The 16580-nt window shown below is 36.6% G+C and overlaps 1 protein-coding gene across 1 annotated transcript; it reads right to left on the bottom strand.

Annotated features, from left to right (window-relative positions):
• Positions 1-2200: 2200 nt before the first annotated feature.
• On the bottom strand, positions 2201-16073 carry LOC131844017 (zinc finger TRAF-type-containing protein 1 homolog). The gene is made up of 6 exons (XM_059192801.1): positions 15656-16073; positions 13165-13403; positions 5630-5841; positions 5091-5251; positions 3607-3809; positions 2201-2920 (listed from the first exon to the last, which is right to left on the bottom strand). Exons 1-6 carry the CDS (start codon positions 15854-15856, stop codon positions 2893-2895), a joined length of 1044 nt encoding a protein of 347 aa, XP_059048784.1. The 5' UTR covers positions 15857-16073; the 3' UTR covers positions 2201-2892.
• Between the last annotated feature and the right edge of the window lie 507 nt (positions 16074-16580).

Below are 16580 nucleotides of genomic sequence, written 5' to 3'. Positions count from 1 at the left end.
ACGTTTAACATATTATCTGAGATCTGAACCTCACTGCTAGTGCGTTCAGACGGAGTTGACCTTTAGCCACTCCATAAGTCCGTCCGTTTGGAGTGCATCTGTTTTCACCCCTTATCGTCCGGTGAAGCTGTAAAGGCCAGCTGCGGCTATCAGCATTAGAGTAGTCCGAAAAACAAACATATTATGACCTTATATGGCATTAGTACTTTTAGCAGAGCGTTCATAGACAAATCAATATTTTTTACGGTACAATATAATTATTACATTTGTAGATAGTTGAGAAAACGCCAGTTTACTAACTAAATGCGTAATCCAGTCGCCAACTTGACATTTCTAATATTAGAGCCACCACTTATTATAAATCTCACAATTAATTTGAACAAATACTTACTTTAAGACTTCTTTAATAAGAGTGGGTTTTATTAAATTTCAAATTATTTTCCATAAGATAGTATTGTTATAATAAAATCGAAAATTACAATAGCAGGCTCCTACCAGATGCCTAGGCAGGGAGAGTAACATGAGCGGTGACGGTGAGCTACGTATGTCGTCAAGGGGCCCCTTAAACCTACACCCGGGTTACAAGTCCCGGGAACTGCTCGGAGTTTCCCTCTCTGCCACACGATGGATCCGGCACCGTGAATACATGGTGATTGTTAGCAATGGAGTTTAGTGTCCCTTTTGCTAGCAATGTACCATATTAGGACCACCTCCACGCGTTCCCCTAGAAACCATCGTGGTTAATTCTTGGTTATTTCACGATGGGCAAACTGACCTGACCTCATGCCCTTATCATCCTCCTTTGGTGCCCCGCCAGCGTAAACCGTTAGCGCAGGCAGGTGCACCATTCCATAATCATCCAACATGAAAAGTAAATAAATTAAAAAATCGGTATCTTATTAAAGAAGACTTATAAATGATTATCCTGTAATGGTACAGGCTCAGAATATTACCAAGACGTCATATAATTATAATGTTTCGTTGGTACACGTGAGACCACGCTCGCAATGATCCTTGCAACTTGTCAAGTTATACAATGTACATACAAAAGTGATGGAACATGATTATGAATGTAACTCATAGGATATACATTGAGGTATTATAACCAACGTACTAGATAAGACGCTGTTCCAACCTTTTGTGTCATATGTTAGAAACAAGATGATTGTACTATAGCGTACTAATTGATTTAATTGCGACTTCTTGCGGCATAGGATAGAACACGATGATGATACACAACGCTATACTATCTCTAATAACTGTATTGGTTTAATATACAATTTTGCATGCAAAAGAATAAATAAATAAAACACCATAACATATCTATTAGTTTGTTTAAAGAAACTAGTTAGAAATTAAAACATATTATTGAATTGCGGTCTTATCCCAATAGAAATTAGATATACTTTGTAAAAGCAACTTCAAAACAAAGCTTCATAAATTTTTATTGAAGAAATCCTTTTAGTCCAATGATGAGTTTTTTTTAATTAATGACAAATACTATAGCTTAATTTGGAAATTATTATTATTTGTATAAATTTTTGGACATTGTTTAGAATTAGATTCAAATACTCATAATTCAATTATTTGTTAAATTCGACACATGTTAAGAATGAATAAACAAATTAAAAAAAAAAACATTTTTATTACTCTATACATTTATTTAATTGCATCCTTTATTGTTCATATTATTAATCTTTTAAGCATGTAATTAGGATATTACACGAGTGATCAAATTGAGTGCGGCTTATACGCTACAATTCAATGTTCAGAGAAGATAAGAACATTTCGTACGTAATACCTCAATGACTTCAGTATATATACTCTACTTAGTGTAAATAAGCTATTCACGATTACTGTACAACATTGAGGCAATGTGCAAATTATGACATACCAACACAATGTACAGTTCAGCTTCAATACATAAAGAACACTCGTTGACTAATTTGTTACTTACATTTCATATTTAAAACCATAGCGAGTCACGTGATGTTGGTGACGTCACGATTATGCCGCCACCAATAGTAATAGAGATAGAGGCGAAGAGAGGAGGTTCGAAATCATTCCGAACTGACGGTAGATTTGACATATCATAAGAGTCTGTAATAGACCTATATGAATAATATTTTGAATTTTGAATTTACATAGTATAAAACAAAATAAAGATAATAAAATTTCATCAAAATCGAATTTGAATTTGAATTTGGATTAACGACGAGTGAAACACAAAGCTGCTCCTTGTGTTTAAATCGTCTCTCTCCGCAAATTTATTTATAACTAGCTGTCCCGGCAAACATTGATTTGCTTTAAAAAAAAAAAAATTTAAGGGTGGACTACCCCTAACATTTAGGGGGATGAAAAATAGATGTTGGCCGATTCTCAGACCTACTCAATACGCTCACAAAATTTCATGAGAATCGGTCAAGCCGTTTCGGAGGAGTATGGGAACGAAAACTGTGCCACGAGAATTTTATATATAAGACTAGCTGTCCCAGCAAACGTTGTTTTGCCTTAAAATAAAATAAAAATAGGAGTGGACTACCCCTAACATTTAGGGGGATGAAAAATAGATGTTGGCCGATTCTCAGATCTACTCAATACGCTCACAAAATGTCATGAGAATCGGTCAAGCCGTTTCGATGGAGTATGGGAACGAAAACTGTGACACGAGAATTTTATATATATAAGATTTTCATCCTTTTGCATGAAGAGGTAAAAGCATCTACAGTCATAAAGCTGTACTTTAGCATATAAATTTCGTTGGAGATCGTTGCGAGCGTGGTGCAAATGAGTGCATTAAAACGAAGGTAATATAGCATTCTTTGGTTACAGTTACAGCGGATGTAGTCGGCTGGCTTGTGAGGGTCCGGAAGCCGGCGTCATCTTGGGAGATCACTTTGATATCAGAAACATGGTGAGCCTGCAAGAGAACAAAAATAACATTTCAATATTTGCTTTACTGAGTTTGGTACTTTCATAGCGTCGTGTTATTTAAATTGAGTACCAGACTCTAAGGGGTCTGGTACTCAATGCCCAGTGGGGATAAGTCCCCACTGGGTACACTGGGTATGTGCCCAGGGGTGCTATATTACCTAGGACCCCCCTAGTCTGGTCCGTACTCCATTACCAAACGGGGAAACGAAGGGGATTGTTAGTAATGTAGACTTTTAACCCCATTACTAGCAATGTACCATATCAGGTTGACATTCATGCGGTTCCCCCTGGAAACCATCGTGAAAACTTTCTGGTGAATTTGTCACGATGGGCTAATTGACCTGACTGCATGTTCATCTTATCATCCTCCACTGGTGTTCCGCCAGCGTAAACCGTTAGCGCAGGCGGGTGCACCATTCCATTATCATCCATAAAAAAACGTACTTTTTGCCACGCACAACCACATTGTGGAATCACCTTCCAGCAATGGTATTTCCGAACCGATACGATATTGAAACCTTCAAGAAAAGAGCTTATTCCTTTTTAAAAGGCCGACAACGTACTCGCAATTCTCCTGGTGTTGCGGGTGCTCATGAGTTGTGGTAATCACTTACCATCAGGTGAGCCGCAGGCTGGTTCGCGCCCTGTGTTACAAAAATAAATTGGCGTGACCTGAAGTGTATGGCCTTGTTGGAGAGCAGGCGGTTGGTGTCCCCGGGGTCTGCGAGCGGGAGGGGCTGCGCGGGGGCGTCGGGGTCGGCCTCGCTGAAGGCGTGCGCCACGGGCCGCGGCACCAGCCGCGCCTCCCCGTACGGCCCGCGCAGCCACACCCACTGCACGCCCACCGCGCAAGACGGCTTGCTCTTCAGGATCACCTGCGGGTGATCGCCGGCACATACACACGCTCCGTCACTACCACCTCGCCTAGCTACCCGAGGGTCGTATCGAGGTACTTTTACATAAGCAGATTTATTAGAATTATTGACCCCCCCATCCCCCTTGTCAACAAAAGTGAGCAAAACTTGTACCCCCTCTGCTTAGGTAAACATTTTTCAATTAATATATTTTTTTAACAAAGACAATGTGAGGGTTTTCATTCGTTTAAAAAAGTAAATAACTATTGATGACGTAATCATCATCTAGACTCCCCATCCATCCAAAATAAGCTAAATAAAGACGAACAGTGCTTTCGTAATACTTGAACGGCCCCAAAATGCCGGTGCAAAAGGGGCCCCGAGAGCCCAATCCCCTTATGGGGGTGTAGAAGACCCAGCTACTCGAGGGTTACTGCCCCCGAGTTGAGCCGAGATAAAATGGTCCGCCCCAGGCCCAACCTCCACCATCTTAAGTGAACGCAGAAGACCAGTACCAGTCAGAACCGCCACTGTGGAAAATTTGGCTCGACGGGATATGTGAACCAAATAAGGTGACTCGGCCTATGACAAAGTATTTGTGCTAAAATCTGTAATTATATTAATAAAATTATCGAATTATTCTAATGCTACTTGCAGTTCGTCTTTACAGCTTTGCCAAACGATAAGGAACGAGTACGCACGCGGAAGGACTTATGGAGCGACTGAAAACCAACTCCTGCCTGACGGACGCTAGCTCTAGTCTGAGGGAAACTACTCTACGTTTCTGTTTTCTTTGTTCTATTCCGATATATTTATGAAAAACTAGCTGTCCCCGGGACTTAGTCCGCGTGGAATTTAACTGTATTTTTCTAAAATAAAAGTAGCCAAAGGTACTCCTTATTACATCAGCTACTTGCCAAAAAAATTCCCGTCAAAGTCGATCCAACCATTTCAGAGATTAGCCGGAAGAAAGAGACAGACAGACAGACAAAAATTGTAAAAACTGCTATTTTGGTGTATGTACCGTATTTATATTCATATGCATGTAGTAAAAAACGGTTATTTCAATATTACAAACAGACACTCCAACTTTATTTATATGTATAGATATAAACAATGAAAATTGACTCTTCAAAATCAATTTTTCAAAATCAAAAAAAATTATGAAGGTCACCATTATTATCCTAAAACATATTCTTTTAAATTTAATTAATTGAACGCAGACCTCGCATCGCAAATAATAAAAAATAACTGGTTGACCTCGTTCCAAGAGAGCGATTGAATGCACGTGAATGTGAGTACCTGGTAAGTGATCTCCCGCTGCGAGCTCTGCGTGGGATCGCGCTGGTTCTTGTTCACGAATGCCTTCACCACCCATTGCAGGTTGAATGCGTTGAACCGCGAAGTCTCGTAGTACAGCTTGTGCACAAACTCCTCAGTGCGGTACGGCTTCAGTTGCAGGTCTGCAGGTTGTGTAAATTGGCTCTTAAAATACGACCTCCTCTAGAAACTATTGTTGGTAATTCCTATTAATATATTCACGTTGGGCTAACTGATCTAACTTCATGCTCATGCTATCATTCTTCACTGGTGCCCCGTGGGCTAACTGATCTAACTTCATGGTCATCCTTCACTAGTGCCCCGTCATCGTATATCGTTATCGCAAATGAGTGCACAATACCATTATTATCCTAAATTAAAAAAATCGTCTCCATGTGGATACCACGCATCATGTGATGCCATTCTTGAGGTCTAAGGTGTGATGCCCGAGTATCCTGCTATATTGAATCTTCCTCACCTGAATACAGCTACAAAGGATGGGCAGTTAGAGATGTACTGACCGTTGATAGTGATCTGCTCGCAGGAGAGCAGGTCGAGTAGCTGGCGGTGTACGGCGAGCGCGTCTGCGGCGCGGCGCTCGTGGTCGGCGAGCACGGCCACCACGTCAGCAGCCGCGCCCCGCGGCAGAGCACACCGCTCCTCGTGCGCAGCCGCCTCGTGCGCCGGCCCGCGCCACCCGCACCCGATGCACGCGTACCGGCACCCCGTCAGCCTGCACCCGCACCCCCACTATACTTCGCGCTCACCCCGCCCGGGTGTCTAACAGGCACACAGTCGAAGATCACGCAGCCGAAATATAGGGAGAAGGGTGCACTCCGCACGCCTTTTATACTCTTGCGCTCATCTAGCGTGATCCTCGACTGGTGCGCCCAGGGAACCAGCGATCACACCAGTCAAGGATTACGCAGCCCAAACAGGAAGAAGAGTATAATCACACATTCATCCAACCCGGGACCCACCAGTGGAGGATCACTCAGACCATTGTTGTGGGGAATTCACTACGAATTGTCCGCAATTATTTCCATAGAACATTGTTAACAATGGCGTGCCAGCTGATTATTCCCCATTAATAATATAGAGAGAATACCCCGACCGCTCTAGTATCTAGTCCTGATTGATTCGTGGTTAATCCACTATGTAGCTTGCTCCTCTGAAAACAGTCGTGATCAATCCACTATGTTACCTATCATAGCGTATTGGCCACAAATTAAAGTCACGATCTGAACTGACCCGTTCCTTATACTGTCATCTCCCATTAGTGCTGGCCGAACGAATACCATTAGCGCAGGAGCACAATTCCAACATCATCCATAAAAAACAGTCAGTTTATCCTAAAAAGCATCGCTTTCATCATCACCATTATCGTAGTTAATTCGTAATTATTTACGATGCGGAATTCCAATTCTATCATTAGAGAAAACATTTCCCCCTGCGTGAAATATACTTTCAATAAACAAACTTAACATATATTTGTCAATGTATCAGTAAATTCAAAAATAGAAAGCTTATTACAGTAACAGGGTTAGCTAATAATTTGTGTCAAACAGCTTTAGGTAACAGGTTCAGTAAGTTTCAGGCCATCATGCATACAATACGTGGATGAATTCGGTTCGCATCGCATCTGGTGAATCAAGCTACGTTCAGTGGCGTAACTAGGGAATACTATTAAAATTCGTGTTGCGGATTTTTATATGTGACACCTATAGCTTCGTAAGACTGTGGCAGATTGTTTAATAAAATAATATATTTAATAATAACATGTAGGCCTACATCTGGAGTACAGCTTTGGCCTGTGAAATGTGGTATAAGCAAGTGCAAGAAGAATAGAAAAAATTCTTTGGAACAATAAAATAAGAAATGAAGAAGCACTACAAATGGTTAAAGAAAAGAGGCAGGTCATAGATATTATTGTGAATACGTGAGGACAAATATTGGGGCACTTGATACGACACGACGAACTTATGAAAAATATTACCGAAGGAAAAATAGAAGGATAGAGGAGAAGGGAAAACCAAGACACAGCTACATTTGGAGTCGACTCATATCAGCAGAGATTTATGGAAAATCGTGGAACATGGCAAGAGCTCCACCAACAAGAGCGCGGCTACTAAATTATGGATGAATGAATGTAAGCCTACTTGGCTAGTCAGTTTTTTAATAAGAAACCTTACAGTGATCCTGCACTGTAAGGTTTCTTATTTAGGTGATCTTAAATAGGTGTAAAGAGCATAATAAATTAATATTAGTTAAATTTAAATCGGTATTCAATTTAAAATAACATAATTTATTTAATGTATTATCAGGTTATTTGACAAATCTTTGAACAAGGATGCAATAGCACATGAGTGGAGACAACATTCTCCCTGATTGAATTTAAAAATTACTTTGTATTTTTGTAATCAAGTAGCTACGCCACCAACTACATAACATTAGACGGTGTTAGAAACAAAGATGACTGTTATAATGATACAGCAAAACATTTAAACGATTTCTATTCCTATTTACATAAAGTTTATTTTAATCATGATTATCTTATTTATGTATATGTCTAAATCAAACGTAACTTAAGCATATATATGTTGTCAAGTATATATACGTTTAAATATTTTGTACATTTCGTGAAAGCATGAGTAAGCAGGCAAATGCCGATAAGTGTAAATATATTGTTTTTGATAATAATTAGGAGACTAGCAGTTTTCTACCCAAATGTGACTACGATGTAAAGATCGTAAGGTCGAATTTCGCCAACACAAAGAGAACTGCCAATTGACATCTTGGAGTCTCCGCTAACGGAAATACCAAATTAATACGAGAGACGGCTGAAGGCACGCCCTTTGCCACATTAAAATATATTGAGTGGATGCGAAGATTGCGAGCGAAATGTAGGCATGTTATATGTTTCGCTCATCACAACGTCAAAAGTTAATAAATCTTTTTAAAGCACTGCTAAGTTTTCTACACCGGCAGCTTGTGGGTCAGTTTTATACAAAAATGCTCTTCGTGTTCAACATAACAATGCCTTTAGGGCACTATTGGGAGAGCACTGTTAGGGTACTGTTTGCGTAAGTGCGCACCAAAGACTTCTATACCATACACCAGAAACGAATAACATCCATATTAGGCAGAGTCCGGCAAATTCCAACAGTGTCCTGAAGGCAATTGTACAATAGACTGTCCCATTCTAAGACAGGTCATACTTTGTCCCACAATTGTTATTTCCTAACACAGGTTAAGTAATTGTTATTAACAAAATGGACTACGTTGTATGACTATAAATTATTATTATAATGATGTCTGGATCTTGTCAGAGACATTGTAACTAAAGATATAGATACATCAAAAATCTAGCACATATGTGGCGAGAGGTTGGCACACACCTGTGGTGCCTACGGCGCTTGGCCGGCGGCCGAGGAACTTGCGACTCCTCAGACACGAGGTAGAGCATACGCAACGCGCGCACCAGCAGCGCATACACGCTCGACACAATGCGAACCAAACTATCCACATATGGGCGCTTCGCAGACGAATTCACTACGATTTGCGCAAACTTGTATTCCCTGGGGAAGAACAGCTCTGTTCAAATTATTAGCTATACTAATATTGTTAAACAGCAAAGTTTTTGTTCATATCTTTGTAATTGTTAATTAAAAAGTATTAGAATTCCCTACGATTTGCGCAAACTTGTATTCCCTGAAGAAGAACAGCTCGGTTCAAATTATTAGCTATACTAATATGGTTAAAAAGCAAAGATTTTTTCTTCATATCTTTGTAATGGTTTATCAAAAAGTACTAAATATCACTACGATTTGCGCGAACTTGTATTCCCTGAAGAAGAACAGCTCGGTTCAAATTATTAGCTATACTAATATTGTTAAACAGCAAAGTTTTTGTTCATATCTTTGTAATTGTTAATTAAAAGGATTAAAATTCCCTACGATTTGCGCGAACTTGTATTCTCTGGGGAAGAACAGCTCGGGTTCAAATTATTATATATACTAATACTGTTAAACAACAGAGGTTTTTTTGTTTATATCTTTGTAAAGGTTAATGAAAAAGTACTAAAATTCACAACGATTTGCGCAAACTTGTATAACCTGGAGAAGAACAATTAGGTTCAAATTATTAGCTAATATTGTTAAACAGCAGAGTTTTTTTTGTTTATATCTGTAATGGATAACCTCAAAGTCTACAAGAACGATTAAAAAAATGAACTATACTGTGTCAGTTTAAAGGTAGACTAGGCCTCGTACATGAGAAATAAAAAACAATATAATCTCGTACACTAGCTGAGAGTATTTTGATCGACCTTTGTAGGTCCAAATTTCATACAAATTTTTATGAGAGGGCAAAATTGGTTTTCTACCGAAGGCCAAAAATCTCGTATTAATAGAGTATCCGCGTTCAGTTGGCATCCCTGTTGTAAGGGGTACAACAAGCCAAGAGCCAGGTACAGTACTCATAATACTAAACTTTGACTAAGAAACTACGTAATTTTGAGGAAGTTTGAAAGTTGCGCCGGTTATAGAAAAGTTGCGAGGTAACAGATTGAGCTGGTATGGGCATGTTATGCGGAGGAATGAGGACCATGTCTTATGGAAAGTGTATAATATGAATGTGGATGGATGTAAAGGGAGGGGACGCCCTAAGAAAAGATGGATGGATTGTCTGAAAGATGATATGAATAAAAGAAGAGTATGTTCAGATATGACGACCGATAGAGAGCAGTGGAAGAGAATGACATACTGCGCCGACCCCAAATAATGGGATAAAGGCAAGGCAATGATGATGATGAATGATGATTTTTGTATACATGTACAAGCACATTTGTAAGAATACGACCTGAGTTTCATGTTGGTTCTTAGCTCGAATCAAAACTGACGGTTGTTTTTAACATATAAATGTTTGTAATAGACCTACATTAATGAAGATATTTTGATTTGATTTAAACTGGATATAATTATAATATTAATAATAATCCTGGAAAATTCATACGACGCAATATAAATTTAATTTATGAATTATCGAATAAGTGATACTGAAATCATTAATCTTATATATAAATTTCTCGTGTCACAATGTTAATACCATATTCCTCAGAAACGGCTTGATCGATTTTTATGAAATTTTATATGATACTGAATATCAGTAGGTCTGAGAATCGGCTACTATCTATTTTTCATACCCCTAAGTGTCCACCCTTAACTTTTTTTTATGTTTTGGATATTTTTTTCACTTTCGGGTTGTCCACCCCTAATATGATTTTCATACCTCTAAGTGTTAAGCGTTGACCACTTCTAACATTTATTTTAAGACAAATTTTTATTTTATAATGTGACATAAAAAATACATACAATCCTAAATTTCTGTCACCAACTATTTTTAACAACGATTTTAATTTATGTGGCAAGACAATCGGGACAGCTAGTATATCATAAAGATTGTGTACAAGTACAACGTCCCTAACCCTGACAGAAATTGCAATGATCGTTACCAGTATGACATCGTTATTTGTGGTCGTTATAGATCAGTGACACTGCGACATCACTGCAGTGCAGATTGTAGCTATAGATACTTGTAGACGTAGGCAGGCATTATAATATTAGATCAATACTTGGCCTCAATTCTAGATTTGTACATTTTGATTGTTTATTGACGAAGTCTTCGAGACTTCGTCAATGAACAATGAAATCTATGCCAATATTATAAAGCGGAAGAGTTTGTTAGTTTGAACGCGCTAATCTCAGAAACTATTGGTTCGAATCGAAAAATTATTTTTGTGTTGGATAGTTCATTTGTCGAGGAAGGCTTAAAGATGTATAACATTACGCTATGACCAATAGAAGCGATGCATTAATATTAATTATATTATACCTATTCGTCCGCGTGGAATTTAACTTTATTATTATTACATCAGCTACCTGCCAAAAAAAGTCCCATCAAAATCGGTCCAGCCATTTCAGAGATTAACCAGACAGATAGACAAATTAAAAATGTTATTTTGGTGTATGTACCGTATTCATAACCGACAGACAGACAGGCAAAAATTGCAAAAAATGTCAATTTGGTGTATTTACCATATTTATATTCATATGCATATAGTAAAAAACGGTTATTTCAATATTACAAACAGACACTCCAATTTTATTTATATGTATAGATTATATAAAACTAGTAAATTCTGTCTGTTGACACTTACACTTCGTCAATTTATTTCAATATTCAATTACGAGCTAAAACGTACACCTGGCTATGATTGTCGCCAGCAGTGAATATGATAAACATTGCAAGATATTATTATACATTTGCTGCAACCGATTTAACTAGGGCAAGGCTATACAGTAGACGGTGATCTTCATTGAGTGTACCTATTGTATGTATGAAGTTACAAAGGAAATGATTGCGCGGCGCGGATAGGATGGATACAAAATCTGGGTACTATACAGCGAAGATTCAGGATTTAATGGACTAAAAATAGGCACTAATAATACCTATAATTAGTAAATCACGGGATTTTACCACGTTTTATTATATAAGTTTTTAAGTATAAAAAAAACTTTTTGTTTACTACCCGCTGCTCTTTAGTTTACCCGTGATCATGGCGTTTGAAACATTACCGAAATATCGGGAACTCAATAAATATAAAACGTGAAGATCCCGTGATTTGCTAATTATACGTATAAATGATGACCATGTCAAATTATTATTTTAAAACGTCGCATTAAAATAATAATAGCTGTATATAAAATTCTCGTGTCACAGTGTTAGTTAGCATACTCCTCTGAGGCTTGACCGATTTTAATGAAATGTCATATGCACATTCAGTAGGTCTGAGAATCGGCTACTATCTATTTTTCATACCTATAATGTACGATAAGGCTTGTCCTCTCCTAACATTTTTTTTTTGGAGGAAATGTTTATTTTATTATAATGTGACATTAAAAAATACATACAACCCTAAATTTTTACCCTTCTAGCATCAACCCTTAATTTTTTAACGCGAATATTAATTTATAAACAACGTAGATCAGGTAGTACCAACATAAAAATCGAGATTATAAAAAAACAACTGGTTCCTCTGAGCATTGTGGCCATCGCGCCATCGTCTAGACTTCTAAGGTCACGGCTTCAATTCGGCCGGTATTCTAAATAGATTGGGTATTAATTTATTTATCTAACTGACTAACCTTAACTAACCATTTATACCAATCCTTAAGAGGGATTGGTAGAAATCGGAACAAGTTAGCCCCATTACTAAAAATCTGTCCTAACAGGTCAACGAACATGGTCACTTCAAAATCGTCGTGGTTAATTGAAGCTGAATTCACCACAATGGGCTATCTCACCACATCCTCACACGTACCCCGCCAGCATATGTCGTTAGAGCAGAGACATTTCACCAATTCATTAACATTAATAAAAATGACTGAATCTCCGATGATGAAAACACCAATATCAAACCAAATTTATTTCTAAGTACAGATTATTTATTATACATACTATAATGACCTACATGAGACCTACATGTAAAAAGATATTTTGAATTTTAATTTAATTTGAATACTATATATAAAACTTCCTCTTGAATCACTCTAACTATTGCTAAAAACTGCATTAAAATTCGTTACGTAGTTGCGAACAGACAGCGCAAGCGACTATTTCATTCATTCATTTTATACTATGTAAAGATAAACTGACCTCGACACGATCATTCAAGTAACACCGCGAAATGTGAGCATCTCAATATTTGCATTCACCAGAATATCAACAGTTAACAATGTTCGTGATTACTCCATCGGTGATTACTTCACTATAGTAATCACCGAAGTAATCACATCTAATTAATATTATAAACGTGAAAGTTCGTGAGTGTGGATGGATAGATGTTTGTGACTCTTTCACGCAAAAACTACTGAATAGATATTAATGAAACTTTACAATAATATAGCTTATACATCAGAAGAAGATATAGGCTATAAATTTTACGGTGGTAACTCCGCGGAAACAACTAGTAAAATGTAAAGTTAGCAATAATTACCTCTCGTCACACGTGTTGTCCTCGTGGTGCTGCAGGGAATGCCTGGGGAACACTCTAGTGCAATATTTGCACTCGGAGGGCAGCTCCGATACAGTTTTCTCAACTGCCAAATTCCTTGAGGCAGATGTCTTGGATATCTCAACGCGACAGTTGGGGCAGGTGGCTGCCTCGTCACGAAGCCGCGCGTCAGCGAGCAAGTGTGTAAAGCAAGGCGCACACATCAGGTGCCCATTGCTACACTGAAATTTAATAATAATAGAATAGAAAATTATTTATTCAAATAAACTTACATTCAAGTACTTTTGAAGTCTTCATTTATTTTTTTTTAATTCAGAAAGCTGTCTCATCAAGAAGAATGAGCAAGAAACTGTTGTTCTTTTAAATACTTTAGTTGCAACTTTACATTTTTAAGTTGAAATGTGTGTATACAAATTACCATAATATTTAATCATAACTGTATTGCAATTATTCAATTGGTCAGTAATTTGTGGTCAGTATTTGTGTAATTCACAATACATAAGATAGATTAGTCATAAAGGGTATAAAATAAAAACTCAGAACAGGACTCATTAAACTGAACAACTTAACCTTATGTTCATTACATATTCAATTCTGAATCATGATACTAAACTGATCGTGTGATGGTGCAGTTTTTTGTTGTACCACTTTGTTACTTAGGGAAAGTTGTTCAGTTTTTATGATTAGTGGCTTTCAAATTAGTATACATATATACCCTTTACATCTTACCATGTATATTATTTTTTATAACAAAAATATTGAAAATATATAATGTCACTCTGAAAACTGTATATTTAATATATTTTAATATTAAATATACAGATTTTTATTATAATTAATTTGTACTATTAATACCAGAAAGTCTGATATTTTAATGCTTAATACCTAATTAAATTATAGTAAATATTTATTTCAGTAATACCTATTTAACTGTTTGTATCACAACATGTTATCTATGGATTATGTACCAATTAAAAAAAGTAAATTTCAATATTTCTGAATGGTTAGGTGCAACCATTGAGAAAGAATCTACTATTGAATATTTATTCTACAGCTTGTTCAATATTGCTATTAAATATTCCAAATAATTTCTTGTCAACAAATTCTAATAATCATTATTTTAGTTACTTTTTATACAGAAATATAAAAAAAAACTTTCACCCGCGACTTTGACTGCTTATAACATAAAAGACAGACTATGTCTATTCTACTTTTATCATTCTATCCTTACATTAAATTTTATAAAAATCTGTTGAGCAGGATAGTTGTGATTAGGTAACAAACAGACAGAAACACATGATATATTTATAATATTAGTATATTGTTCTAACTTTTTTTTTAATCACAGATAATATAAATATTTTTTTATAGGATTTTTTTCATATTTTCAGATTTGTTGTCATGTTGGTAATACTAATAATCGTGTAATTTGTGTTGCAATATGCAATATTCAATAACAATAACCAAAAGTTATTTATTATTGTTATGTTTCTACCTCATACTGTGATCACATGTTGCTCCTGTAAACAAACTAATTACATAATAAATATTGCTGTAACAGAAAACAAATGTAATTTAATATTATGCAATATAAGTGAATCGTTTTTTTTTGCAGTTTCAATAAAGAACTACTAATATTCTAATTTCAATTTTATTCATAAAATAAAATGGAGGTATATTTATGTTTAAAATATATTTCTAATAGGTCCAATGTGCTAGTTTAGTAAATATTAAAATAATTGTTTGTGTAAATTGTAAGATAATTTAAATAATTGTGTAATAGCTTCATTTCTTAATAATTAACTTAAAATATATAAAATTTTTTTATAAACAAATGAATACATGAAATAAATATATGAGTAATGACATTTCAGAGTGAAAACTAGTAATTATTTTGTCTATATTTTTAGGACCTTGTTGTTTAATTTTGTGGGATAGGGAATGTTGTGGGAAGTACAGAATAAAGAAAGAATTATATCTCTGAAACATTTCTTTATTTAAGTGAAATGTTACAAGTGTATATACAAGCTATTTACTTGCTACATCGTCATACACACTAAATCATACATAGTTAAGTATATATCTCACAAATTATTCTTAAAATAAATATAAAAGTATCACAAATCGACAATAACAGGAATAAATTACAAGTACATTTTCTATGTGGCCAGTTCACCCCCATACATTATTATAGAACACAAAGAACCGCCATAACAATGGGCCGGGGCACACAAATATTTCACTAACGTATACAATAACGCCTTATGTAATAATAAAATATACCTATATCGATAAAATACGTCGTGCAGTTGTTTATTATCGACAAAATCACGACGCACTTTATTCGCACACAAGTTGACCTGTGCCAATTAAAAAAATAATAATATTGACTTTTACGTATTATGTATTTATTGAACAAAATAAATGGTAAAACAGCTGATCAGCGTATTTGCTATCAGCTGTTTTGAAATACCTGATACACGGCTGCCCGGGGCAGGTCCAAGCAAACTGCGCAGCACAGAATGCCCCCGAGCCTGTGCTCGAGCTTGTCGGACTCTTTGTCAGACATTCTGCGCTTTTTTGCCACCGGCTCATCTTCGTCATCTGGTTCATTACAAACAATCACATTCTCACTAGATGACGGCACGGGATCATTTTGCGGCGCTTCGGCCATTGTAAATATTATTAATAAAAGAATATATATCAAAATACGCGAAAACTACCAAACGACTTGACACTGCACGACAGTGAACAAAAATAAATATCGGAATCACAAACAAAGACACAAACAGAACTGTTTTTGACATCGACAAACAAATGAAAGAACGAATGACTGACCGATCCGACCTCATTCTATGATGGCGGATAACTCCTAGGGGAATGTTACAATATCAAGTATGGGGATTCAGTTTTATTAAATACAAGCTTTTGCCCGCGGCTTCCCTCGCTCCCTCCCCTTAGAGGTGGTATTTATCAAAATCATTTCTTAGGGGATGCCTACGTCATAATAGCTTTAAGCATGCAAAGTCTCAGCCCGAAGAGTTTAAAATTGACAGTTTCATATAAATTTTCATCACCTATTTTATCCCTTTGGGGGTAGAATCCTTTCTTAGCGGATGCTTAAGTTATAACATCTATCTGCATGCCAAATTTCAGCCCGATCCGTCCAGTGGTTTCGGCTGTGCATTGATAGATCACTACGTCAGTCACCTTTGAGTTATATAAATTTAGATAAGGATTAAAGATGAAAATGAAGTATTAAATCAGTCTCATAATTACAATAGTTCACGCTTGCGATATATAGCAAGCATAAATTACATATTTTTTAATGATGACGATGGAATAGTGTACCTATCTGCGGTAACAATTTACGCTGGCGGGGCAATTTACCAGTGGTA

This window comes from Achroia grisella, unplaced genomic scaffold, assembly GCF_030625045.1.
Source record: "Achroia grisella isolate CSIRO2021 unplaced genomic scaffold, CSIRO_AGI_Agris_v1 utg3654, whole genome shotgun sequence".
Lineage (NCBI taxonomy): Eukaryota > Metazoa > Arthropoda > Insecta > Lepidoptera > Pyralidae > Achroia > Achroia grisella.
Note: the sequence above shows the minus strand (reverse complement) of the source record. Positions and strands in the feature narration are given on the sequence as shown.

Coding starts and splice junctions, on each gene's coding strand:
- LOC131844017 (XM_059192801.1), bottom strand. CDS start 15,856: ATGGCCGAAGCGCCGCAAAATGATCCCGTGCCGTCATCTAGTGAGAAT. Junction 5,842..13,164: donor GACAACACGTGTGACGAGAG/GTAATTATTGCT, acceptor GTGCGGGTGCAG/GCTGACGGGGTGCCGGTACG. Junction 3,810..5,090: donor AGCGGGAGATCACTTACCAG/GTACTCACATTC, acceptor GATCACCCGCAG/GTGATCCTGAAGAGCAAGCC.